General features: G+C 49.3%; 2 protein-coding genes across 4 annotated transcripts in view; both read right to left on the minus strand.

Moving 5' to 3' along the window:
* The window catches only part of Stk40 (serine/threonine kinase 40), a 37,288-nt gene extending 18,156 nt beyond the window's left edge, over nt 1-19,132 (minus strand). Inside the window, exons 1-2 of one of the 2 annotated variants that reach the window (XM_050156434.1) lie at nt 18,949-19,132; nt 18,411-18,606 (exon numbers count right to left, since the gene is read on the minus strand). The gene's annotated coding sequence lies outside the window, so the exon portion shown is untranslated. The remainder of the gene's footprint in view (nt 1-18,410; nt 18,607-18,948) is intronic. The other variant, XM_050156425.1, reaches the window with a different exon arrangement.
* A 6,280-nt stretch (nt 19,133-25,412) lies between these two features.
* Nucleotides 25,413-27,988, minus strand: Lsm10 (LSM10, U7 small nuclear RNA associated). 2 transcript variants are annotated; one of them, XM_050156449.1, is made up of 2 exons: nt 27,782-27,988; nt 25,413-26,169 (listed from the first exon to the last, which is right to left on the minus strand). In XM_050156449.1, exon 2 carries the CDS (start codon nt 26,143-26,145, stop codon nt 25,777-25,779), a length of 369 nt encoding a protein of 122 aa, XP_050012406.1. In that variant the 5' UTR covers nt 26,146-26,169; nt 27,782-27,988; the 3' UTR covers nt 25,413-25,776. The 2 variants fall into 2 exon arrangements, with proteins under 2 accessions (XP_050012406.1, XP_050012416.1); XM_050156459.1 differs by lacking the exon at nt 27,782-27,988 and adding an exon at nt 27,119-27,752.

A 27,988-nucleotide genomic window follows, 5' to 3' on the forward strand; every position in this document is an offset into this window, starting at 1 on the left:
ACAGCTTCTGTGTCTCCCAGGTTTCCACTGTCACACAAAGCAAGAGAAATCATTGTGAAAATATGAACCACACTCTGATGCCATTCTGTGGTTTCCTTTCTCCCTATTTTCGGTAGGATTTTATAGTTTGTGAAATATATCGTATAAAAACTGTAAAAAAAAAAAGTTAAGCCTAGTGCACATCTTTAATCCCAGCACTTAGAAGGCAGAAGAAGCAGGCAGATCTCTGTGAGTTCAAGGCCAGTCTGGTCTAGTGAGTTCCAGGACAGCCAGGGCTGCACAGAAAGACTGTCTCAAAACAGAGCACTTGCCCAGAGTGTCCAAGGCCTTGGGTTCCACCTTCATCATAACAAACACTGAAATGGATTTGAGGTGATACAAGCCCCTGCCATCTTCTTCAGTGGTGTCCTGTGAGATCAGTCATCTCTCACCTTATGGACATCCATCTCCATTCACTTTTCTTATTATGGTCAAACATAAGCCTGTAGATTTGGGCTCTTTTTTTTTCTTTAAAGTTTAAACCCCAAGGCAGACAAACTGTAAATAGTAGCAGCTCTGCAGAGGAGGGACCAGAAGAGGGGAGGAACAATGCCATGTTACTTCAAGGCGCACGGAGCTTAGCTGCACCACAAGCAGCCACTGAGGAGAAGGGAACCTGAGAGAAAGACTAAGGAGACCAAAGTACTAGGAAAAGCAAACTTAGGTTCTGGCCAGCACCAGAAAGAAGGAGACAAAGAAATAGTTATTTCTTTGAGTCAGGGCTCAGAGAGGCAGGCAGACCCAGAAGAACCCATGGCAGCTCATAGGGACTGCTTTTGGCATTCTGTTCCCTCTCAGGATAAATGCCAAGAAGCAAGACTGCGGGGTCAAATGGGGTGAAGAATTTTATTTTTATTATTTGCATTTTTATTATTTTCGTTATTTTTTTCAAATAGCCTTACTCTAGCTCAGTAGTTCCTAACCTTCCTAATGCTGTGACCCTTAAATAATTATGTTGTTGTGACCCCTGACCATAAAATTATCATCGCTGCTACCTCATAACTGTAATTTTTGCTATTGTTATGAATTGTAATGTAAAATCTGTGTTTTACAATGGTCTTAAATGACCCATAAAAGGGTCATTCAACCCTCAAAGGGGCTATGACCCACGGGTTGAAAACCACTATGTCTAGCCCGTAGTGATTAAGAGTTCACACTACATAGTCCAAGCTGGCTTCAAACTTGTGGTGATACTTTCTCAAGCCCCCAAGTGTTTAGCTTATAACTTGTGAGCCATCATGCCTAGCAGGGTGAATGCTTTTTTCAGAGTTTGACACACAGTAGCAAGCCGCTCCCAACAAGGCTATGGCAACTGACAGTCCCTTAGCCAGCCCGATAGGGAAGGGAATCACAGGTCTGTCTCCAGGACTGCCTCCTTACTCTTGCAAATGACCCATTTCATGAGTAATAAAAGGAATATTTTTGTTTTTATTTCAGTGCTTTGCCTGCATGTACGTCTGTGTGAGGGTGTCATGTCCCCTAGAATTGGAGTTACAGTCTCAGCTGCCATGTGGGTGCTGAGAATTGAACCTGGGTCCTCCGGAAGAGCAGTCAGTGCTCTTAGCCACGGAGCCATCTCTTCAGTCTTGATAGTATTACTTTTAAAGTCATAATTCTTTTTCTTTTTTGTTTTCAACACAGGGTTTCTCTGTGTAGCCCCTGAATGTCCTGGAACTTACTCTGTAGACCAGGCCGACCTTGAACTCACAGAGCTACACCTGTCTCTGCCTCCCCAGTGCTGGGATTAAAGGCACCACCAATGCCCGGCATAATGTTTCTTTTTAAATTTCCTTTATGTTGTTCTTCATTTAAAAAATGACTACATTCATTATGTGTGTGTGTGTGTGTGTGTGTGTGTGTGTGTGTGTGTGTGTGTGTGTAGGGATACACGCATTGTGGCGGGTGTGGCATTATGTATATGAGCACGTGTATAGGAATACCCGTATCGTGGCAGGTGTGGCATTGTGGGAATAAGCGTTCTCCCCTCCATCATGTGAGTCCCGGGGACTGAACTCAGCTGGCCTCTGCCTTCCATATTTAATTTCCATGTGGCTGAAAGTGTCACTGTTTAAACTGCTATTCAGGGCTGGAGAGATGGCTCAGAGGTTAAGAGCATTGCCTGCTCTTCCAAAGGTCCTGAGTTCAGTTCCCATGTTCACAACCATCTGTAATGGGGTCTGGTGCCCTCTTCTGGCCTTCAGGCATAACGCAGAAAGAATATTGTATACATAATAAATAAATAAATAAATAGCCGGGCGGTGGTGGCGCACGCCTTTAGTCCCAGCACTCGGGAGGCAGAGGCAGGCGGATCTCTGTGAGTTCGAGACCAGCCTGGTCTACAAGAGCTAGTTCCAGGACAGGCTCCAAAACCACAGAGAAACCCTGTCTCGAAAAACATAAATAAATAAATAAATATTTAAAAAAAAGAGCTAGTTCCAGAAGTTGCAGCGAAACCCTGCCTCGAGAAAAAACAAATCAAAACAAGCCCTGCTATCCAGTAAAATCTCTGTCTGTTCCTTTAGCCTTTGTTGGTATCCTGAAAAGCTTCCTCATTCTGAGGGTCACAAGGCTTGTCACTGCGAGCTTCTCCTAACGTCCAACAGTCCCCCGGATAGAGTGGGAGCCATGGCTAGATTTGGCTATGAACTCTGCCAAAGTTCATGCTGGAAGAGTCACAGAGGCAATGAGGAATGAAACAGCTTTAGAAACACCCTGAGAAGGGACCCTGTGTGCCAGTGTCCCTGCTCTTTGCTTGGCTAACTCCTAGGTATCGCCAGTGTACACATAACTTCCTCAGAGAAGCCACGCTTGGCAGCTCATTGCCAATAGCTCTCACTTGGTCTCACACTCATGGTGTCCTGTGATTTCCTCCATTACTTCCAGTGATTTGTAACAATGAACTTGTTTTAAGACTGTCACCACACCTAGAAAAAGCATCTTATATACATATATGAGCCATAGCACTTTGGTAATGAGTTTGTAGGCCCCCCCCCCCCCCCCCCCGCTGGTGACGGTTCTTGCCAGGGCCAGCAGCCTCTGGTAGTAGTTGGTATTTGCTACACTTGGTCCTGCTCTCCTCTGGGGTGCTGGGCCTCCTTTCTTCCACAGTTCCCCTGAGAGCATATCACATCTGTGGAGATGCTGCTGCTTTGCCTACACACAGTCTAGACACCAGTTTGCTGGGAGCAGCTGTGGCCCAGACAATGAGTGGGCTTAGCCTGACTCCTCCCATCCCACTCAGGATTCAACTCAAGCAAATGGCATGGGAACAGCTCCAAGATGCTGGCAGACAGAAGGATGGGAGCAGATGGGCAGGGAGAGGGAAAGATGCTGGTGGGGAAGAGGTACACGGGCTGCCTCCCTTCCTCAACATCATTTCCTGCTACTCAGAGCTGACTAAAGCAAAGGAAGCATGGTAAAGAGATGGGGTGGGAAAACTGGAGGACTGGGCTTTACAGACCTCCATGCCCTTGCCCCTATTCCAGCAGACGCACGTGGAGGCTCCACCCTGCCCTCAAGCCATCCTGACAGGGAGGCCTCCGAGTCTATCTCTAAATGAGCCATAGAAAGGCTTGTTTGAATGATCCCACACCTGTGGTGATGGTAACACTATTGGTGACCAAGGTCTCAAAAGGACTTGGGCATTGCCCTCCCAGACAGTTGTCCTCAGCCTGGGGTGGAGACTCCCCCACCCCTCAGATTTTTGCTTAATGTTGTCCAGGTTGAGGTCCCAGAAGCCCAGGGACTCGACAGTCCCAGCTTTGAAGTTTGTAGAACTTTGAATTTGTCAACTTTCCCAAGTTCTGTCCATGAAAGTTAGTGTCGCACCCCTTAGAATCTCAACCAAAAGCTCAGTGAGGTAAAAACAGGAATTATGGGATACCTGAGAGGAAGGCACTGAAGAACAACACAGCCCAGCAGCCCCACCAAGCGCAGATTGTAACTAGAATGGGAATTCTGAAAACAAGGGGATCTGTGGGCTTTGCTGGGCCTGGGGAATGTAAGTGGGCCTCAGCATGAGACAGCTACGAGCAGGTCTGGATAGGGGATGTCCAAGCTGTAGTGTCATCTCACCTTAAAGCCACCAGGCAACATGAGACTTCAGCCACAGCTGTAAGTGATACAGCAGATTCTACAGCTAAAGCTGCCCAGAGCCTACAAATGTAGGTACACACAGCAGGTACAGAAGGGGTGGGTGGTACCAGAGGCCAGGCACTGATAGCAGATCATGAACACACCTCCACATCTCCAAAGGGAGACAGGCAGTAAAGACGGTACTGAGCTAGGAGCAGTCTCTGTTCCCCCCAGCTCAGTCTGGCCTCAATTCAGTACAACTAAAAGAACTAAAGCCTGGCTGTGAAGGATCCAGCCACTCACACCCAGAGGGAATCTCCTACCTCAGTAAGCCTGTATATGGAAAGAAAGACACTCAACCTCCTTAACTTTTCTTGTTTGAGATGGAAATCTTTCCATGTTGCCCAGGTTGGTCTTGAACTCCCCAGTTCAAGCAATCTACTTGCTTCAGCCTCTAGAATACCAGAATTACAGGCACCTCCCGGCTTGGTCCTAGGGTGTTTTCCCTGAAGAGCCGGGAGGCCCTGCAAACCAATACAATGAGGAAAAGAGTAGGACTGTCCTCCTGGCAAAACACGGTCCTGGGCACTGAATGCTTACTGTGTGAACATGTGTGTGTGCATGCCCATGAACACAGCAGCTGGGAGCCATTTTTGTCAGCAGTGCCCACTAGTCTATTCCAAACGACTTTGTCTATTCTGCAGGGTCAGGTCAGCCAACAATTTCCTACGCAAGCTGTCTCTGCCAGCAGGTCCAATTCCCACCCTCAGGTTCCAGGCTGTCAAAAAAAATAAGCCAATAAAAACACGTGCTCCTGAACTGTGAGCTAGCTATCTTTTAGTCTTTAACCTCTGGCATTTTCTACTGAAGGCAGGGATCCTACACATCTACCTTTGTCAGCTGGCCCTGCCCTCAGTTTGAATCTCTTCTGCCAAGCATTGGTTAGGAGTCTTTGGGTTCAGTCTCACTCCAGACTCTCCAAGGGCACCAAGAACACTGTGGCAAGAATAATGTATCTTAGTCAAAAAGGACTCGGGTTCCAGCTGACTCATGCCCCGCCTGCTACCCAGAGCCACAGAGATCAGCAATGTTAGCAACCAAAGTTTGAAGTCAAACGCAGATTCAAACTCAGCCCTGTCATTGGTGATGAGCTCGAGGGCAAGGGTCTTTTTCTGTCTATCCTACAGTTGTCTGCCAGATTAAGTGGGATAACTCACACAAATGGTGTAGCAGAGGGCCTGTTGGGATATTTGATAAACTGTGTTATTAGAAGCTTAACTACAGCTGGGTATTGGCATAGTGGCACATGCCTTTAATCCCAACAGAGGCAGGTGGGTCTCTGTGAATCTGAGGCCAGCCTCGGCTATACAGTAAGACAAAACAAACAAAAGCTCAACCACAGTAGTGTTGGCTTTCTCCTGTCCAAGGAAGAGCTTACAGTCACTGAACTGGGACTAAAGAGAGCAGAAGTAGGAGGGACCTCTGGCTTGAGGGTGTCGATTCTGCTGTCTCCTGCCTTAGACTACAGGCCCGAATAGTTGATAGCTAGCCTGAGAGCCGTGCTCTACCCATGGGGAAGAGAGAGAGCCTGGGGCAGAGCACAGCTGTGTGGGGTTAACAGGAACACCTGCTCTGGGTTTTGTTTGTTTTTTTTGAGACGGTTTCTCTGTAGTTTTGGAGATCTGCCTGCCTCTGCTTCCCGAGTGCTGGGATTAAAGGTGAGTTTGGGATTAAAGGCGTGCACTATCACTGTCTGGCTGACCTGCTCTGTTGGGTGGAGGCAGAGTATGACATCCTTCACAGAGAAGAGGCACTCTATTCTGCAGGTCAAGACTGGCGTGCCAGCTGACCACACTCCAGGCCACAATAAGGGGTTATCCAGGATGATGAAGCATCTTTGTCAGTTCTGCCATCCTGTTCCAGGCTGGGTACAGAGTGGGGGTTAGGGAAGAACCTGAAATGAAGATACGGTACGTCTAGTCTAAGACCATTCATCTGGAGCAGGGCTGGGAGATGCACATAGCTGGGCTATAAACCTTTCCACTTCTACTATAAAACCTTCTACTTCCTGTAGAGTTAGTTCCAGGTGCACACATTTCTCAAAACAGTCAAAAGTTCTGTGAAACAGCAAGATAAAAGAAACTAAAGACACACAGCACATAATTCAAGGGGTGATTCTGGAGAAGAAAGCCAGAGGACACGGGTAACCAGCAAAGAACAAAGACACCCTCATCCCGTGTGTGTGTGTGTGTGTGTGTGTGTGTGTGAGAGAGAGAGAGAGAGAGAGAGAGTTAATGAGTTTTATTTTTTACTTATATGCACGTGTGTGGGTGTATATCATGTGTGGAAGGTCTCAGAAAAGGGCCTGGATCCTCCATAGCTAGAGTTACAGGCAGTGTGAACCCCTGATGTGGGTGCTGGGAACCCAGCTCAGGTCCTCTGGAAGAGTAGCCAGTGCTCTTAACCACTGAGCCATCTCTCCAGCTCCAGTTGGGTTTTCTGGGTTACATAACGGATGCAAGTGTTTAGGGGTAGACAAGAGTCACGATGCTTGGCATGTACTCTCAGAGACACAGGACAAGCCCAACCTGCTGGAATAGCTCCCAAGTCTCAGTCCACAAACTTAAAAGGGCCTGTCTTTGGGTACATAATCGCAGTGGGAGAACCTGAAACCTCAACTCTTGCCTGCCAGAGTCAGCCTGGCGTGAACAGATTTAGTCTTATACAGCCAAGAAAGGAGGGAAAATGAGGACTCTGCAATCTTCAGGCCTACCACCTGGTGGCGCATCTCCGCAACGCATCCTCACTACTTCTCTGCACCAAGGGCGGGGTACCCAGCCCACCGCTCTCCTTCCAGCTGATAGGAAAGGATGCAGGGACCACTCCATCAACGACAAGACACTGCTTCTGTCAGCTGGGTAATGGGCCGGACAGACAGAGTTCATCAGGTGGCAACAGCAGCTGTCTGTTGCAGAGGTCCTCCATGGCTCCTGGTTTTCAGTCAGAAACCCAAGCTCCCAGCAAGGCTGCCAGACCCGAGTTACCTCCCCCACCTCACTGCTCTTACATGACACTAAATGTAGCCCATGAGTCATGGGCGCTGTATGTATCATGAACAGTCTTGCCCTGCCCTTCTCTATGGCCTGCTGTCCTTCTCTCAGTCCTCACTGAAGAGCGTGTCACCATTTGCCAGGGCTGGGCACTCTTTTCTACCCCTCTGCACTCTCTTACTGGGCTGTGACTACTGATTGGTTTAATCCCCCCATCCCAGGTTGTAGGATCCCAGAGAACAAGTCCAACTCATCTCTGCCTACCTGAGCCCAGTCCAGTGCCCGCCACAAGGCCAAGAGCAAACAGGCCATGCATCTCCAAGGCACCGAGGCCAATGTCAGGGCAGGGGACAGAGACAGCTGGATATGGAGACACCAAGTGTGATTCAAAGGCGGTTCAACCCTGCCCTCTGCCTGGCCTGGATTGTTATGGGATCCACTGGAACAGAGCTGGGCAGACAGGGCAATGTCTACCAGGAAAAAACAAATCCCATGGCAAACTGGGTGCAGTGGCACATGCCTCTTATCCCAGCACTCAGTTCACAGAGCCAGGAGGCCAGAGCTCACGGGCAGACTGGGTCACATAGTGAGAACTGCCTACCCCCAAAAAATAAAGAAAAAAAAATCAAAAGGAAGAGAAAATGAGACAAGTATCTCTGCACTGGTGAGGCGGAGACAAGCGGGTGACTGTGAATGCAAAGCTAGCCTGAGCTACAGTGAGACCCGTCCTAACAACAAACCAATAAAAAGGCTCCTATCAGAAATGCATGGGCAGGACGAGGTCTCAACTGGGTTGTTTAGATAGTGGAGGATGTTCCAACCATGGACTCAGACCCACTCGTGTGCAGACACCTGCAATGAGGGAGGGACAGACCAACCATGGTGCAAGAGCTCTTAGAATCCAAGTGGGAGGCCTATATTCTTACACTAACTATACTAAATAATTTTTGCAAACAGCTTTGTAGTTTACAAAGCAGCTGAAAATACATAATTCTGACTGATCCTCCCCAACACACACAGGTGCATGCAGTTTCTAGAAAGAGAAACTGAAGCCGGGCAGTGGTGGTGCACGCCTTTAATCCTAGCACTGGGAGGCAGAGGCAGATGGATTTCTGTGACTTCGAGGCCAGCCTGGTCTACAGAACAAGTGCCAGGACAAGCTCCAAAGCTACACAGAGAAGAAAGAAAGAAACTGAGATGCTGAGAACCTGCCTAAAGCCAAAGGGCAAAGTGTTCAAGTTGTGACAGGATTTCAGGTTTTCCAATGCTAAATCTGCTGCTGCTTTAACTGTCCCCTTTACCCCTAAGACTGCCAACTTCCCTACAAATCTGTTCTCTACACTCAAGAGAGCAAGAGGAATTCACAGCCCATGAACAAGGGTTTCAAGCCACAGACCAGTTAATCAAATGTCAGTTGGGAGAGCAGGACCATATGAGGTCGTGTAAAGCAGGGCCCAGGTAAGTTGCCATCACTCACAAGCTCTGTGACCCTAAGCGGGTTAACTACTACTACTCTTTGTGGGCCTCGGGTTTCCTCATGCATAAGAAGGGGATAGTAACATTTCTTCCACACGATGTCCAAAAAATCAGATGTTATCCTGAGGTTGGCAGGAGAAAGACAAGTATCCCTGCACAGGTGACCTGGAAGAGAATCTCTCCAGGCACATGAATTTTAAGCTTGTCCTAGTAGGGCACCTCCTAATTACTAAGGAACCATTCTTAGGGCTCCCTCTTCCCCCAGATGCAGGGTTTTACTCTACATGTTGACCAGGCTCACCTCAGTCTTGTGATTCTCCTGCTGCCTGTCTTCCAAGTACTGGGATTACAAGCATGCACTACAATGCCCTGCCTGGATTCTTTGCAATTCTTATAACTTTCTCATTAGTTCATCTATTTGCTTGTTACAATGCTTGGATAGAACTGGGGCCTTATGCATACTAGGCCAAGTTCCTTACCACTAAGCTACACCTGCAGAGCCAATGTCTGGCTTGTCAGGACTGAGAAACCACAGCTCGGTGGCCAGGAGCTCCAGAGGCCTGTTCTCTACTCTGCTCAGGCTGGAGTGAGACTTTCAGGGATAACCCTTTGAATCTGAATGCCAGGCATTGCCGAAGGAGGCATGAATCCCAGGATCTCAAAAGAACCACTGGAAGCCATTTGCATTGCATCTGGTTGGATGCTGGGGGAGGGGGGGAGGTGGATTAGTAATCCTTTGACTTCAGCCAGGAGTCCCTGATGACAAAGACTCATGCATGTGCTGTTGTCTTCACTATTCCCAAACAGAGCAATGCAGGAGGATCCACACACTCCAGTGTCAGGGAACTACAAACCGTATCATCCTCTACACTCTACAGGCTGCACTGCACAGCCTGGAGGCTGCTAGTGTGAGGGCTACACAGAGAGCTCTGCTCTGGGCCTCTGGGAGAATACCTGCTGCAGCCAGAGAGGAAGTGACTCAGCCAGGGGAAGTGGGAGGGGTGCTCACAAAGGGCCTGCACATCTCCCCCAAAGTACATCCGCTGCCATCGGGCAGCCTTCCTCACAACACTTGGTCATGTTGAGCACTGCAGGCTGGGGACCAGAAGGGGCCTAAAAGCCCCACTCTGCAGCTTGGGGATCCAGCTGTCTCTCCTCCAGGAGGCAGGCTTTACAAATTAGCCCCACACCAGGAGACGGTGTAATCACTTCAAACCCTCAGGAGTCCTCAGTGGGCTCCACCAGAAGAACAAGGTGCCAGCCAGGGTGGGCCTGGAGCAATTTTAGAAGAAAAGCCATAGGGCTGTGCACTGGCGGCAAACAGGCACTCTGTGTGGTTCCTCTGGGGGAAAGACAGAGCACACCAGTCCCTGTGGATGCTGCTGAGAGCAGGTTTCACCAGCAATCATTCTTAGAAGCCACCAGAATGGGATCCAGGACGTTGTGGCCAGTACTGTCATCAACTGACCCCTCCCTCCCTGCCTCCGGAAGCAGCTGATGTGACAATAAGTAATCTGTCAGTGTGTGTGGGTGTCAGAGGAAGGGACAGTCTTAATAGCTCTTTCTTGAGCTGTGCTGGCCTGGTATCTCCCATCCAGAAAAGCAGCCAAGCACACTGGCTTGTAGACATTTGTGATGGGCCGTGGTTCTGCAGAGGACCTTGTGCCATGTGTAAGGGATACTGGGGCAAGTCGCTGACAGCTCTCCCACTCAAACTCACTAGCTCGAAAAGAAGATCCCAGCATGTGACTCAGGGGCCCTTTAGCTCCAAATATCAGTTACAGCTTTGTGTGGTTGACTCAACCCAAGAACAGGCCTGACACGGAGTCCCACAGGGAGCTCAAGAATTATCACCCAGAATAGCAGAAATCAGGCAAAGAGAAAGCAACAAGAGGTCAAAGAAGGGATGGCTAAGTCTAAGAGTCACCTTTTGGTGCACTGTGTGACCTGTACACTAGTTTCTATGCTCATAGCCTCCTCCTCTGGAGGAGAGGGGTGGCCCTACCCCCAAGAAGGGTGCACCCCCAGAACTGCTCTCAGAACCAAGATGTATAAGAAACCAGGAAAATGTCTAGCCCAGATTTTCAGAATGACACAGGAAAGCCCAGGCTGAGCACACATACAGCAATTTTCCCCGTATACCATCTTCAACAGATTAAAAAGAAAAAAAAGAAAAGAAAATCACTGCTGTCACCCTGCAAGAAGGGCACTTTGGATCAGAGCCAATAAACTAACTTTTAACCTGTCTCTATAAAAAGTTAAATTTCACAATTTTGGGCTGAAGATATAGCCCAGTTGATAGAGCAATGTCTAGATTCTCAGCGCCACAGAAACTAGGCATGGTGGCGCATATCCCTGTAACCAGTACTTAAGAGGCTGAGGCAGGAGATTCACAAGTTCTAGCTCACTTGAGTGATTTCCAGACTAGCCTGGGCTTTATGAGATCCCATTGAAAAACAAAACAAAAACCAAGCCAACAACAACAAAAACCTAACTTCAACAGTGAACAACTCAGTTTAGGTTTTTGAAGTTTCACGAAATGCTCCTGCATGTGCAGCTGCCTGCATGATTATAGCCCATGTGCTCTGAGCCACCAAAAGCCACAGCAAGCTTATCTCAAGGACCATGAACAACCACCCAGGCACTAATGTGAGCACATATCTTACTCAAGTATATATTGCTTGAGGGGTCTTCAACGCAGGCCACGGCCAAAATCAGCTACTCAGAAAACCACATGCTCTGTATGAAACCAGAGTCAGCAAAAGGGAAACTCACATGCCTTGGGCAGAGTAATTCCAGTAGTTCTAGAGATTTATTCTCTAGATATGTGCATACAAGTTCACAAAGATAAATTCAATTTGGGTCCTATGCATTCATTACAGAAGAGGAATGAAACAAACTACACACATACACAAATCAAGACACCCAGAGTCAGACAGGACACGGTCTAACCATCCACCAAGGAAAAAAATAGTTAACTATGTTCCAGCTAGAGTGTGAAATACTATGCAGCCTTTAAGACTAAATCCATACCAGCAGAGAAAAATGTCTATGATACATTATTCCTGCAAAAAACAAACTGCAAGCCAGGCATGGTAATGCACACCTTTAATCAAAGCATTTGGGAGGCAGAGGCAGGCAGATCTCTGAGTTCAAGGCCAGCCTGGTCTACAGGTGAGTTTCAGGATAGCCAGGACAGTTTCACAGATAAACCTTGCCTGGAAAAACAAAACAAACAACAACAAAAAAACTAAACTGCCAATACTATATGTACATAAATCCTCTTTTGGTTAAAAAAATTAAAAACACCCTTAAATCCTTAAATATGATCAGGAAATTTTTAGAAGAATCCAAGGAGGGAAGGAGAACTTTTATATTTCTTATTCATATTCTTCCACATTATTTGATTATTTACCTATAGTTTGTTATAATTTTTTTTTCAAGACAGGGATTCTCTATGTAGCTCTGGCTGTCCTGGAACTCACTCTGTAGACAAAGCAAGCCTCAAAAATCAGAGATCTGCCTGCCTCAGTCCTCCGAGTGCTGGGATTAAAGGCACATGCCACCCCTCCCTGGCTATAATAATTTTTTTTTTTTTCGAGACAGGTTTCTCTGTGGCTTTGGAACCTGTCCTGGAACTAGCTCTGTAGACCAGGCTGGTCTCGAACTCACAGAGATCCGCCTGCCTCTGCCTCCCGAGTGCTGGGATTAAAGGCACATGCCACCCCTCCCTGGCTATAATAATTTTTTTTTTTTTCGAGACAGGTTTCTCTGTGGCTTTGGAACCTGTCCTGGAACTAGCTCTGTAGACCAGGCTGGTCTCGAACTCACAGAGATCCGCCTGCCTCTGCCTCCCGAGTGCTGGGATTAAAGGCGTGCGTCACCACAGCCTGGCCGCTATAATAATTTTTATGAATCAATTGGAACTGTAAGCGCAGTAACCGCTTCCGCTGAGATGGCAGGTGGAACGTAAGTACCCCAGGTGTGTGAAGCTATGTGTAAGGGGTCCCAGGAGCTAAGTGTAGAAGTGTCAAGGCCAATATTCTTGGTAAATTTAAGCTCCCTCAGACAGCTTGCAAATGTGCCTATAAGGAACTTCCTCCTTGCTACCTGGTCTCCACAGTACTAAAGGCTGAGGGATACTCACAGACCACTAATGAAGACAGCACTGGGTCACCCCCAGCCCTGGCCAGGAGCCAGACACTAAGCCAAACTTGACACCACAATAACCTGGTTCCATTTTAGTACAGGGATGGCTGTTTCTTTTATAGGAAAGGACACTGGGACCAGCATGACTTGTTCAGGTCATTTGGCTAGCCTGAGACAGAGCTGGGTTCTGAAGCCAGGTCTGAACACTGGCTAACATAGTTTGAAGTGTCCCCACCTACTTCCCACAGGGAGGAAAGAGAGGAACTCTCATCTTGAGGCAGTGGTATTTCCATTCTTCAAGCAAAGGAGGGACCGTTTCAATCCTACCAAGGTCCCTTCCAGCTCTTAAATGGTGACTCCGAGATTCTGTGGACTATGCTCTCTGGGGCCAGAGCCTGGCCGGGATGGAGAAGGGGCATCATGGGTTCCAGAGTCACACAAGGAAGGATGAAAAGTCCCAGCTTTATTCTCATTGGTTGTTGAACACAGGGCAGAGCCTTAATCCCTCTGATCCCAGCCAAGCTGTTCTGTAGAGCAGAAACAAGCCGTGCCCTTCAGAGGCCATTCAGTGTCCGGGATGCTCAACAGGGGATCTCTGGTGATGGGAAGCCTCATTTTGTTGATTTCCTTCCTATTTCTTCAAGAGAAAACACACCCATTGCCCATGAGATAAACACCTAACCCAGGACGCTGCTGGCACCAAACAATACAAAAGTTGCTTGACTTTTTTGGCCAGACCTGAAAGGTGCCAGCCATGGTGTCCAAAGTCTCACAGAATGTTGGACCAAGTCTCCCCAAGAGTCAAGTAATCCTCTCCCTAAAAGCACTGCTGCCTCTGTAGCTTGCCTCATTATACCAGCAAGTCAATCCTGCTCTTCCCAATTCACTCCTATGACAGCCCACTCTCTTTCTTAAGGACCCTTGGGCAGCAAACCTCCAGCTGGACAGTGGTGGTGCACACCTTTAATCCCATAAGTAGGAAGGCAGAGGCAGGCGGATTTCTGTGGGTTCGAGGCCAGCCTGGTCTATAGAACAAATTCCAGGACAGGCTCCAAAGCTACACAGAGAAACCCTGTCTTGTGGGTGGGTGGCAGTCCATATGCATGTTTAGAAAGGGCCCCATCTTATGTTTGCTACCTCCTTGCTACCTCCGTTTGTGCTTCCTGACAACTGAGGTGTCATTAGGCTTGTAGAAAGCCAAGCCCCAGGAATCCACATTCCCACCCACCTGCTTATCCCCATATCTGCCACAAGCAGGAGAGTGATAGTCTGCTTTATTTGCTCACTGAAAGTAGCGTACTTGCTGGGGTTTAGGAAGGCTTTGGTACTCAAGAAACTGAGAAAGGAGGGTGGCGAGTTCAAGGCCAGCCTGGGCTATGTAGTTAAAGTCTGAGGACAACTTGGGCTATTATGGAAGGACCTTGTCAAAAAAACAGAAGCAGCCTCTTTGAGGCAATAGCCCTTCTAGGCATTTGTCCCACAGATACTTATGGTGGGCTAAATCATATGTATGAAGAAAGTCAGGGGTTAGAGAATGGCTTACTGGTTAAGAACACTTACTGCTCTTGCAAAGGACCGGGGTCTGGTTCATAATAGCCACGTCAGGTAGCTCGTAACTCCACCTCCAGGAAGTCTAACACCCCCTGACCTCCACAGACACACGCCCTCAGGTTACACTCATGCTGGCTCACGATGTATCCTAGAATGACAGAATGCACCTACAAAGGGAACCAAACAGCAATACTAGCCTCTCCCCCTTGGTTCTTGATTCCACATCTTGGGATACGTGTAGGGGAGTGTCGGGGCCACCCTGAGGTGAGGCTACTTGAGCAGATGGTGGAGGAAAAAGAAATGTTCTTGTTTCAGGCCACTTCCAGTTTTTAGACAGGGTCTAGTGTATCCCAGGCTGGCTCCAGATGTGCTAGGTAGCAGACCTTCATCAGTTTGTAAGCCTCCTGCCTCTACCTCCCCAGTGCTGCATTACAGGCGTGCACCAGAACACCCAGTTTTCACACACTGCTAGGGACTGAGCTAGTGCTCCACGTACGCCGAGCAAGCACTCTGCCAACAGAGCCACATCCTCAGACTTTCCAATTCTTCATTTTTAAAAGACTTATACAATGTTCTGATTAGATTCTTTCTTCTCCTCCAACTGCTTCCCACTTCCCTACATAGTTTTATCTTTTTTTTTTTTTAATTTTGATTTTCGAGACAGGGTTTCTCTGTAGCTTTTTGGTTCCTGTCCTGGAACTAGCTCTTGTAGACCAGGCTGGCCTCAAACTCACAGAGATCCGCCTACCTCTGCCTCCCAGTGAGTGCTGGGATTAAAAGCGAGCGCCACCACCGCCCGGCCCAGTTTTATCTTTTTTGAGACTGTTGCCCTATAGCTCATGGCCATCTCCCCTCCTCAGCTTGCCCTGCTCCAAGCCCCCACTACCCTGCCTGTGATTACTGCAGCACTCACTCTCCCCAGCCCCAGTTCATTGTTCTTTTGAAGCCAGAGGGCTCTTTGGGAGATGAAGGTTTAAATGTGTCTCCCACGCAGACACCAACAGGATAATAATGCTTGAGCATCTTGCTTGAGCCTACCTCTCCAATTTATCTCTCCAGCATGTCCTGTAGCCAAGTCCCGTTACCTCCAGTGATGGAACCCCTGTGGCACCTAAACTGCCATACACTTACAGACAGACAGACAGACACACACACACCACCTGTGTCACATTGCTTCCACTGCCTTGAGTGCTACACAGAACCACTCCTCAAAGTTCTCAGGGCTCTCCAAACTTCTCCTCAATATCCTCATCCCCAGGCAAGTTGTTCCTTCTGTTCCCTTGAATTGTACTTCATACTGCGCAGACTTCTGGGAACGACTCCCCAGCACCTGTCCGTGCAAATACCAATGGATCAGGGTGCCTGTCTCCACTGGACAATTCTCCTCTAGAGCAGAATCTGTCCTTCTCTCCTCTTCCTTGCCCCTATGCCCAGCACATGACAGTCACATGAGGGGAACCACAGGTGCACAGCAGAAACTCTCTACTTTGAACCCCCATACACACACCTTACACAGTGCACAGACATCAAGTGTGACGCTTCCTGATGATGCTAACTCAGGCTCTACATAGACCAGGCTCATTAGCGGGGACTCCAGAGAACTTGGCATGTATTTTCTCCAGGTCATACTTTAAAATGCTATTTGCCACTGGGTGGTGGCGGCACAAACCTTTAATCTCAGCACTGGGGAGGCAGAGGCAGGAGGATCTCTGTCAGTTCAAGGCCAGTCTGGTCTACAGATTGAGTTTCAGGACAGTCAAGTCTACACAGAGGTCTATCTGGAAAAACAAACAAACAACTATTTATTACAGGGCTGGAGACACAAGTAAGTACCCAGCACTAGGGAGGCAGGTGCAGGAGGATCAACCAAACTTGAAGGTAGCCTAGGCTACACTGAGAGACCCTGTCTCAAAAGGTCAAAATAAAACACTTTTTATTTCTCAGCAGTTCTGCTTTCCTGGGGGGTGGGGTAGGGTTAAGACAGAGTCGCCATTACCCCCCCCCTCCACCTCAGGGTTTTTTGTTGTTGTTTGTTTGTTTTCTTTTTTTGGATTTTCGAGAAAGGGTTTCTCTGTAGATTTTGGTTCCTGTCCTGGAACTAGTTCTTCTAGACCAGGCTGGCCTTGAACCACTGCCTGACTCCACCTCAGGTTTTTGAGACAGGGTTCCTCTATACAGCCCTGGCTGGCCTGGAACTCACTCTGTAGACCATGCTGGCCTTGAATTCAGAGATCCACCTGCCTGTGCCTCCAAGTGCTGGGATTAAATGTATGTACTAGCATTGCCTGGCACGACAGGGTCTCTTTATGTAGCCTTAACTGTCTTAGAACTCATCATATAGAGCAGGCTGGACACAAACTCAGAGATCTACCTGCCTCTGCCTCTACTTTTTTAAAAAAGGTTTTAGGAAAGAGCTGAATGTGCATTCTCTTATACAGCCTGGTCAAGTCCCTTTTTCTTTTCAGAAAGACTACAATACAACCCAGTGCTCTCACAACCCCGCAGGACAGTCCTGAGAGCTCACTATGTAGAACTATGTAGCCCATAGTGGCTAACAGGGCTGGGATTAAAACCAGATCTATTTGAGCCAAACAAGCTCTTAACCTCTACAGCTTATTGTCATATTCATTAAAGGCACAAGAGCAGAAATGTAACACCTGTTACAACTGGCCTTCTGGGAGGGAAGCCCTACCTTGAAGCTGCTTAGGCAGCCTGACATCTCAGAGAGAGAGAAGGGCACATGTGCCAGGCACTGCCAAGGGTCAGCCACCTAGCACTAGTTGCAAATGGTATCTCCTCAGCACAGATCCATTATGCCTATACCATCTCTCCTTCTGGAAAAGCGTGATGGTCCTGATGAGGCCCCAGCTCTTTCACCTCCTTCAGCTCTTCGCCTCTCTTGCACAGAGAAAGTGATCTAAAGCATGGGTCTAGTGATGTCATGCGGCTGAAAGCTTTCTACGAGCCTCTCACTGCACTGGGCACGACGTCTCAGATTATCAATGGGATGTTCGTTTCCTCATCAGCCTGTTCTGCTTCACTGTGTACTCTGTCAGCCTCCACACCAGTATACTAAACTCGGGTTTTCTGCCTCTCTCTGGCTCTCTGTACTTCTCTCCAGAGAGGTCTTCCCCTTTATTCTCACCTGGTTAGACCCTCCCACCCCGCCCCCACCATCCTTCTAGACTGGACTCCTGTCACCATTCTCTTCCTAGGGTACCCCTCCACTCCACGCTTCCACATCCCAGACTGTGCTAGCAGCTTCCTTTACAGGGTCCCCTCAGCATTCAGTTCCTGTTGCTTGAGTAGATCACATTTCAACTATCTGCCTGCAGGTCAGTTTCCTCTCACTAGACAGTGAACTAGTACAGATAAGAATCTCTTTATTATGTGCTAACTCTCCACAACAAGTCTTTACCTTCCCTGACATTCAATTGAGGACGCAGACACAAATGGTCCAAGGTCACACAGCCAGAAAGCTGCTGCACCAGAATTTGAACTTAGGGAGCGAGGGGCATGGTGGTGCATACCTTTAATTACAGAATTTAGGAAGTATGGCTCCAAAATCTATCAATAAAGCGCTTGCCTTGGCAGGTAGGATCCTTTTGTTATGTGAAGAATGAATGAATGAATGAATGCAGACTATCTCCGGCAGGTCTAGGTCTGATCTACCAAAACTGACAGTAACAGGACCATTAAAGAGGGCAGAAGGAACTCCCAGCACTGTTTACAAATAAGGACTCGCTGGGCTCAACGATTTTGCTCTTCCTTATCTCATGCAAAACTACTCAGCCAAGAGGGAAAGGTGCCCAGCCCAGCATGACTACCCTCTTCCTCAATGATTCTCAAAACCAGCAAAGCCAACCGGTTTCCTTCGGTGACTTAAAACAGAGCAAAGTCTATCCTGCCACTGAAGGCGGCTGTCATCTCTTCCTTCCGCCAACAACCTGGGGGGTGGGGGTGGACAGAGAAGCCACTGGGAATCCGAAAGCTCCGACCCAATGTTAAAAGGTGGGGCCAAACAGCGTAGGAATGGGCGGGCCTGACCAGGACGGCAGGTGAAACACTGACCACAGCAAGCTCTCCCACGGTGAAGACCGGCCCAACGTGGATCTGGCAAGCAGGTAGCTGTGACTCGCACCTGAACGCCGCCCAGGATGTGAAAATTCCCCAGCAGCGATGGTGTCGGTGCCAACGGGTGAGGGCTCCAGGAGGAAAGCCTTGGCTGGCTTTCCCTGGGGACTCGTCCTAACTTTCAAGTCACTCTCTAGGTCAGAAGAGAAGCATGGCAAGGACGGGGGTCTCTTTAGGGGAAAACTCAGCATGGATCAAACGCCGGCTGCTTCAGTGACAGGCTGAGTGGGTCTGGGCAAGACGGGCAATGCCCACTCCCCAGGGCTGCGGCGAAGACCCCAGGCTCCCGACGGCCGCCGCCTCCGCCGCCGGGAAGGACAGACCCCCGACGGCGGAGGGAGCATTCGCTAGTGCCATTTTTGTGGCGCTGGACAGCTTCGGACTGTCACCAGGGTCCCTACGCCACGGTCACTGAGGCCCGCCCCGCCAGCACTCAGCCCCCACCCGGCTCCGCGTCCCGGGACCCCGGACTCACCTTTCCCGGGGGTTCAGCGCTGCTCGCCCATAGTCCGCAGCCCGGAGCCGGGGCTGCTCGGCGCTCCGTCCCGGTGGCCGGGGCCGGGCCGGGGGCGTGGGAGCCACTCACCGCCGCCTCCCAGCGCAGCCGCCCGTGCCGCCGCTGCCGCCGCCGCCTCCCTCCATGGCTGCGGCGCCGCCACCTGACAACGGAAGTGACGCATCGTCTCGCGGCCCCACCCCCCGCCCCCTCGACTGAGTCTGGGGTTGGGGCGCCATCTTGAGGACGGGCGGAAGCCTTCAGGCTGAAGGCCCAGATAAGATCACCGATTGGTTCTGGGTCGAAATCTATAAAACGATTGGTCAGGAGGCGGTACTTACCGCTAATCTACATCTACGGGGGCTGGAACGGAGGCTCCTCCCAGCCTTGGCACTGCAGAAGCTTGCCGACCCTCTGCTTGCTTTGCTGTGCTTGGGGCCGTCAACTCTACTGCTTTCATTAGAAAAGCGGCGTTTCCTTGATTCCCCCTTTCACGGCTTCTGGAGATCTGTGCGGAAAAGCGCTTAGGTTGGGTTCAGGAGAAGACAGGAATTGCTGTCGCTACGCTCACAATTCATTTCACTTTAGGCTCTTTAGAAACCCCGAGGGTGGCCAAGTTCACCCTGGGCATCCCTAGAGTCTTTTTCGGGTGTGTGTGTGGGGTTACTGTGAAAAGTTCCAATGATCAATCTCAGCGGGCAATCTACTTCACCCCCTCCTGCCAGTTTCTGTCCCTTTTTCCTCCTCCAGCAACCACGCCCTCCATGAATCAGCTTCTTGCACCAGCAGATGAGCCCTTTAAAGGGATTGCATCAGTCTGGTGACTCACTGGGGGCCCTCAGAAAGCCTGGCTTCCCTCCACTCTCACGTAGAAGCAGCCAGAAGGGCTCGGTGGCTGCAATACCAGCGGCCATAGTCCCACTCCTTTGTCTCGGAGTTAACAGGGGTGCTTGATGACTCTCAGTTTTTTCCTCCCCTCCCCTGGGTCATTCTGAATCCACGAGTAGACACGCGTGGCCACGCCTATGCACTGCAAGGGGTAAGCGTGCATTTGTCATCTCACAAGGTGTTGCCGGGGTGTGGAGGCTGGTCTTAATCAAGTCTAGCTGTCCCAGGCAGCATTCTTTTCTTAGTCTCTTTGAAGGCTAAATAACAGTAGTAATCACAACATTCCCAAAGATGTTTCTTCTGCAAAATGAAGCACTTTAGAGACCTGCTTACAGTTGCCGAAGCTAGTGCTCAGAGAGGGGAGTAACCTTTGCAAAGACACTCCACCGGTACTGGTTGGGCTGTGGTTTGGAGAAAGTTTGGTGGATTCCGTGGATTCCGAGAGGCTAGGGTTTGAATCCCCTCCCTGTTGGGTCATTTACAAGCTAGGTGACTAAGTGCAAATCCTGCCTGGTGCAAATGGAGAGAACACACCATCTCAGTGAGGACCCGAGGAGTCTCAGAGCCAGCTCACCACACCCTGGAAATGCCCACTGATCTCAGTTAGGGAGCCTCGGCGAGGCGCGTGACCCAAAGGCAGGCGTCCAGAAAGCCAGGCCCACTTTGCTGCTCTCTCTGACTTAAGGATTCCGGAAGCCCTGACTCTGACAGGCATGAGCTTTGGGTTTCCCGGCTCTCTAATTATCTGTAAGATGAATCACTGGGTGCTGACACCACTGTCCCCACTCCCTGTAGACTCTCAGCTGGTTGAAAATATAGGATTTTTAACAAAGCAGAGGAGGGGAAAGAGGGTAAGGAATAGAACTAAATGTGCCAGCCAGAGGAGATTTAAAAAACAACCACCACCACCACCAACCTGTCATCAGGACACCAACGGAAGGATCTCTGGGACAGACAAGCATGGTGACAGTCTCCTGCTGGCTCTTCGACTCCGGCTCGCTGGCAGATGGTGCTGCCATAACACAGTGACACTTGCCATAACAGCTCAGAATGGCTTCTTGACGAGGTATAGGCAGATTGGACTATCACAGGAGGAGGGGAGACCAGAAGACCTCACCCCCAGGAGCTTCTTCAGGCTTCAGAACCCCAGCTCTTCTCTGTGTCCAAGTTCCAAGGCCCGAGTATGGCCAGGTTTGGTGGTTTGGGGTTTGCATTTCTGGTGCTTGGGATTGACCTTATTGCCTCTTCTATGGTAGGCATATACTTCACCCCTGATCTTTCTCTCCGGTACTTTTGTTTCTGAGACAACGTCTTATTAAGTTGCTCAGGCTGGCTCCCCACTCAGTCTGTAGTACTAGCTGGCCTTGAACTTGTAACCTGCCTCAGTTTGCCCATCAGCCTGGATTACAGGCCTGCACCTCCAGATCCTGTGCAACTTCTGTGCAGATGTCAAGTTTTAAGTGTCCAGTCACAGGGTAGGTGAACAATAGACTGTCCTGAGTACTGGGTGGCTGGAGATGTAGCCCAGGCGGTACAATATTGGCCTTGGCATGCAGGAAGCTCCAAGTCCCATTCCTAGTACTGCTGTAAACCTGGCACAGAATCCCAGTGTCTTGAGAGGTCCAAAGGTCGTTTTTATCCTTTTCATTGATAACACCACCCCCACACCTCCCCCCCAACTTTGAAGTCTTACTATGTATTCCAGGCCTAGAACTCACTGTGTAGGCAGACCAGACTGGCCTTGAACTCAAAATCCACCTGCCCCTGCCTCTGAGCACTAGGACCAAAGGCACGTGCCACCACGCCCAGCTAGTTACTAACAGCCTTACATCCTGGTCATTAAGCCTGTGGTCAGAACTAGCAGATGGGTGAGCATGCCCACCTTGCTGTCAGTATAACCCTACCCCCTTGCAGACCTGAAACCTTTGTCACTCTTCACTGTTCTGTCTCTGGGTCCTTCTGGAACATTTTTTAAAATATTTATTATGTACACAATATTCTGTGTATATATCTGCAGGCCAGAAGAGGGCACCAGACTTCATTACAGATGGTTGTGAGCCACCATGTGGTTGCCGGGACCTTTGGAAGAGCAGGCAATGCTCTTAACCACTGAGCCATCTCTCCAGCCCTCCTTCTGGAATTTTTTTTAAATATTTATTTATTTATTATGTATACAATATCCTGTCTGTGTGTATGCCTGCAGGCCAGAAGAGGGCATCAGACCTCATTACAGATGGTTGTGAGCCACCATGTGGTTGCTGGGAATTGAACTCAGGACCTTGGGAAGAACAGGCAAATGCTCTTAACCACTGAGCCATCTCTCCAGCCCCTTCTGGAACATTAATGAGAATTTCAAAGGCCCTCGTTACCACCCTTGTCAGTCCTTCAGTCAGGGTTGCCTGACTAGAGCTCACTGGACTGACTTAAGTCCCATCTCCTCAGCCATGCTGAGACATGGAAATATCACTGTCCCCTGTATGTCTCAGGCACAAGCCAACTTTTATTTGGTGGGAGGGGCGTTTCGAGACAGGGTTTCTCTGTGTTTTTCTCCTGAAACTCGCTTTGTAGACCAGGCTGGCCTGGAACTCACTGAGATCTGCCTGTCTCTGCCTCCTAAGTGCTGGGATTAAAGACATGAGCAACCACCACCCATCATGAGCTAAATTGTAAGTTACATGCCCATCTAGCTGAGCCTTAGTGGGCTCCTCCCTGCAAGCAGCAGCCCCCCAATTCTCTCCACGAATGAGAGGAAATGGCTATGAATAATGCTGTTTGAGCATCAGATTTCTTGGGGATTCTGTCCTTAATGGGACCCCCACCTTGGCTGCAGGAAGGGTGGATGTGAAGGCTTGAGCAAACGCCATCTTGAAACACACTGCTATCCTTTCCTTGGTGATCCTCGATCCCTTGTTCACGACTAGGTCACTCTCCGTTTGTTACCTCAGGGAATAGAAGAGACAACAGAATGCAGACACTATTTTTATAGTTTCTGAATTCCAAAAGCCCAGCCTTCAAGTAGGAATGGAAAGAATTTCTATGCAGAAACAAATTTAGAAAACCATGGGAAAGGTAGACGGGAGTGTGTGTGTGTGTGTGTGTGTGTGTGTGTGTGTGTGTGTGTGTGAGAGAGAGAGAGAGAGAGAGAGAGAGAGAGAGAGAGAGAGAGAGAGAGAGAGAGAGAGAGAGCGCGCTAGGAGCTAGGACATTTTCCTCTGTGAGGCAACAAGACACTCAAGAGAGATGTAGCTCTGGAGCTGTGAGCTGCAGCTAACCTAACTGATCTAAGATCCAAGAACTTCTTGGGTCTTAAGGGACCTGAGGAGAGCAAAAAAGAACCTGACTGAGAAGCTGGCTGCAGTGGTGCACTCCAACAATCCCAGAACTTGGGAGGTAGAAGCAGGAAGGATGCTTGATACTGTATCTCAAAAAAACAAATAAATATCTAACAGTGGTGGGTGTGGTGATTATTTTTAATCCCAGCACTTCAGAGGCAGAAGCACTGATCTGGTGGCCAGTCTGGTATGCAGGAATTCCAGGCCAGTGAAGGCTATGTAGAGAAACTATCTTTAAAAGAAAGGGGCCAGCCTGGTCTGCAGAGCTAGGTCCAGAAGAGTCAGGGCTACACAAACCACCTCAGAAAAAGAAAACATAACAAAGAAAAAAATTTTGCTGGAGGGACAGCTCAGCAGTTAAGAGCATTGGTTGTTTTTTTTTTTTTTTTCTTTCGGTTTTTCAAGACAGGGTTTCTCTGTAGCTTTGGAACCTGTCCTGGAACTAGCTCTTGTAGACCAGGCTGGCCTCGAACTCAGAGACCCGCCTGCCTCTGCATTGGTTGTTCTCGCATAGGACCCAGATTCAGTTCCCAGCGCCTACATGGTGGATAATGGCTATCCATAATTCCAGCTCCAGGGTGGCCAGTACCACCTTCTGACCTCTAAGGACACCAGGACACACAGGGGGTCCTGTACATACATGGAGGCACAACACTCACACACACACACGGGAAAAACCGCTGAGCAGCATGAGATGGCCCACGCCTTTAATCCCAGCACTCGGGAGGCAGAGGCAGGCGGATCTCTGTGAGTTCGAGGTCAGCCTGGTCTACAAGAGCTAGTTCCAGGACAAGCTCCAAAGCTACAGAGAAACCCTGTCTTGAAAAAAAAAAATCATTTCTGCTTTATATTTACACAAAAACAAAACAAAAAATAATAAAAAACATTCGAGTCAAGAGTGAATGATGAAGGGGTCTTCTGGTCAGGGAGCTGCAACCTTTGAAGGTTGAATCAACCACAGAAGCTCAGTGGATGGGATGCTAATCAGATGACCATAAATGAGACTGGGAAGTCCTTCCGGTCCAAATAAAGAAAATAAGGAATTGGTAAAGTCTCTGAGGTGGGCAAAAGAGAAGGTAGAGTGAGTTAAAGGAAACAAATTCTACCTTTTTTTTTTTTTTTGGAGCCAGGTCCTAGGTTCAACCTCCTCCAGCAAGGCCTCCTCTCAAGGGAAACTGTGATCAGCTGTAATCGGCCTTCCTCGCCCACAGCCTCAGGTCATTTACCCATCTCTCACTGTTCTGCCAACCAGCCCTTCTCATCGCTGGCACACAGAACCGCTATTCGCCCCCAAGCTTTCCTACCTCCAGATCTTGGCACTGGCAGTTTTCGCTCCCTTTCTGTTTTACTTCCTCAGACCATTTTCTTTCTCCTTGAATTTTTTGTTTGTTAAGGTTTTTTGTTTGTTTGTTTTTGAGACAGCGTTTCTGTGTGTATAGCACTGGCTCTCCTGGAGCAGCTCACTCAACAGATCAGGCTGACCTCAAATTCAAGGAGATCTGCCTGCTTCGGCCTCAATGCACTGAGATTAAAAGGGTGCACCACTACCTGCCGGCTGAAATGTGTAAGGGCAGTGGTGGCTCACGCCTCTAATTCCAGCACTTGGGAGGCAGAGGCTGGTGAACTCTATGAGTTCAAGGCCAGCCTGGTCTATAGAGGGAGTTCCTGGACAGGTTCCAAAGCTACAGAGAAACCACGTGTCTCAAAAAAACAAACAAACAAAAGATGTGTAACCCAGGCTGGCCTCAAACTCTGTGATCTTCTTGCCTCAGCCTCTTCAGAAAATCCTACCAGCATGCACCACCACACGTCTGTTTTTGTTTCTTGAGACAGGATTTCTGTCTCAGCTCAGGCTCGTCATCCTGCCTTAGCCTCCTGAGAGCCAGGATCATCCCTGTAATCCACTATGTCTGGCTGGGACCAGTTTCTTGTAAGATGAACTCTCCAGCCTGAGGAGAGAGGGCCCAGGATACCATACTCAGCTTCAGGAAACAGCAATGACAACCTGCTCCCTAGAGACTCTCCCTGAAGGGCCACTTTGTACCTGAAGTACACGGGCATTCCTGTTAGATTCCATCATGATACCTGGGGGAAACCTAGGCTCCTACTGCTTGGGCCACATCCTAGGTAAACCTGGTGTGCTCCCCAGCTTGGAACCTGCACCCTGCTACTACACAAGAGCCACAAGAGCCCGGCAGACACCAGGCAGCATCAGGCACAGACTTATGTAAGTTTGGTTTTATGAGAAAAGAAACAAATGCCAAGAGAAGAGGGGAGGTAGAGGTGATTCACTCCAAACACAATAATCCTCGTGGCAGAGTTGATTGCTCCTTGATAGACGCGGTCAATCCATAAATGGAGATTCCAGATGCAAAGGATCAAAAAGAGGGATTGTCACCTACCCCAAGGCCACAGACAGAAGGAATTCTGGGTCCCAGAGTGTGTCTGCAAAGTGGAACCCTATGAAAGGCAGTTGTGATAGGTGTCTCGTAGACACCAGGTCACTGGTAGGGAAGGACGGCAGGGGGTTGGCTCAGAACACTTAAGGACCCTGAGGTGGTGCTGGAAGTTCAGTGAGGACACAGCCTCACTGCCTTTTGGAGGGAAACTCTCGCCGACCTTGACCCTTGCCGCCAAAGTTGCGCACGCGGTGGATGATCTGCAGTTGCTGCTCGATGGTGGCAGTGATGTTCACATCATCTGGGATATGGACGTATCGGACATTACGACCTGTCACGAAGAGGTCATCCAACTCAACCTGATGTCCCCAGCGGTCGGTGTAGGTGACATTGGCCAGGCGGATGTTCATGAAAGCATCAACATTGTCGATTCGTCCTCGGGCAGAACTCTCATCCCGGAGGTCCACAGTGGTGATGTGGCCCTGGAGGCCCTGCAACAGGATGACCAGGCTGTTCTCAGAGATGGTTCGCTCCTTCACGGAGTGGCTCAGTGCCATCGTTCCACATCGGTTGGCTGCTCACTGTGGACAGGAACACATAGATTGAAGTCACCTTGGTCATGCCTTAAACTCCACACTGGGAGTCCAGAGGTCTCACTGTGAACTGGAATCACCTGTGAAAATTCTTGCCTGGCCTCCATAGCCCACATATGCCAGAGATCTAGATTCATTTGTTTGGGAAGGAGAGGCCAAGGGTTTTTGTTTTGTTGTTTGTTTGTTTCAAGACAAGGTTTCTCTGTGCAGCTCTGGCTTTTCTGGAACTCAATCTATAGAGATACGACCCAGCACTGGGATTAAAGGTCTGTGCCTTGGTAACCGTTTAGACAAGGTCTTACTATATAGCCGTGACTAGCCTGGAATTTGCTATCTAAACCAGTCTGGCCTGGAACTCACAAAGATCCACCTGTCTCTCCCTCACAAGTGCTGGGATTCAAGGTGTGTACCACCACACCTGCAAGGTATCCTTTTTTGTTTGTTTTTGAGGGTTTCTGCGTGTAGCTCTGGCTGTCCTGGAACTCACTTTGTAGACTAGGCTGGCCTCAAACTCACTCAGATCCACCTGCCTCTGCCTCTTGCCTCCCAAGTGCTGGGATTAAAGGCGTGCGCCAGCACTAACTAGTTTAGGGTATCCTATTTTGAAATTATTTTGAGGCTGGATCTCTCTACATAGTCCTGGTTTCCTGGAACTCACTCTGTAGACCAGGTTGGCCTGGAACTCAACGAGATGCTCCCGCCTCTGCCTCTACAGTGCTGGGTTAAAAAAAGACTACCCCATTATGCCCGATTTATACTGTTTTTTAAAAGTTCCCCAGATAATGCTAATGTGCTGATGAGCTTGAGAACCACTCTGTAAATTGCAGTTTACGTATGTCCTTCTGCCAGGTGTAGCACTGTTACTAAAAACCCAGAGACAGAAATTGGGGTCCAACCTGAAAATCTGAAAAGTAAAATAGCCAGCCATGGCTCTTACCTCTACCTCAGTCCGAAATGGCGATCCTGCCTCCAGGAATCTCAGAATAAGACTGTGTGTGAGAGCTGTCGCCTCCCGTTTTATATTCCTCTCCAGGGATGGGATTAAAGATGTGCACCACTATCGCCAGGTTTCTATGGCAAACTAGTGTGGCTACTGGGATTTAAGGCGTGCGTCACCACTGCCTGGTCTGAACTTCAGGCAAGCTTTATTAAAATACAAATGAACTATCACTACAGTCAGGTACCTGCTAATACGTAATCTAGCCAAGCATGGTGGCACACACTTGTAATACTGTCACTCGAAACGCTGAAGCAGTGGGAACACCCCAAGTTCCAAACCGGCCTGGACTACACCGTGAGCTCCAGGTTAACCTGGACTATGGAATGCCACAGTGTTTCAAGACAAAACAGGTTAAACCTAACTAAAACGCATATTCTTAATCCCAGCACTCAGGAGGCAGAGACAGATTGACCTCCGAATTCCAGGCCAAAATGCCTTAAACAAAATCCAAAAGAACAGTCTTTGAGACTTCCAGGCAGGTCCAGGCTTTAACTCCGGCTCTGCCACTTCCAGAACGGGAGGCCTGGGGCTGGCCACGGGAAGTCAAGCTTCTTAGTTCCACCCGGGAAACCAGGGTGCCGAGCGCGCCCCTCTCCTCACCGCGAGTAAGGAGTGTGGGAAGAAGAGTCCGCAGCCACTGCCCCAGGGGAAGAGGCCGCCCGGTCCCAGCGCGCCCTGGTCTCCACAGTTCCACAGTAGACCGCTTGACCCACCGCGTGATGTCTTCCGCCTTCCGCGCGCGACGCCACCAAAGCCCGCCCGCGTCTAGCTGCGCCACCCACCTCGGCTCAGAGGAGCCATGGCAAC

This window comes from Alexandromys fortis, unplaced genomic scaffold, assembly GCF_014885135.2.
Source record: "Alexandromys fortis isolate MF-2015 unplaced genomic scaffold, M_Fortis_MF-2015_v1.1 scaffold_26, whole genome shotgun sequence".
Lineage (NCBI taxonomy): Eukaryota > Metazoa > Chordata > Mammalia > Rodentia > Cricetidae > Alexandromys > Alexandromys fortis.

Bases quoted from the DNA above. Each gene is read 5' to 3' on its own strand.
- Lsm10 (XM_050156449.1), bottom strand. From the start codon at position 26,145: ATGGCACTGAGCCACTCCGTGAAGGAGCGAACCATCTCTGAGAACAGC.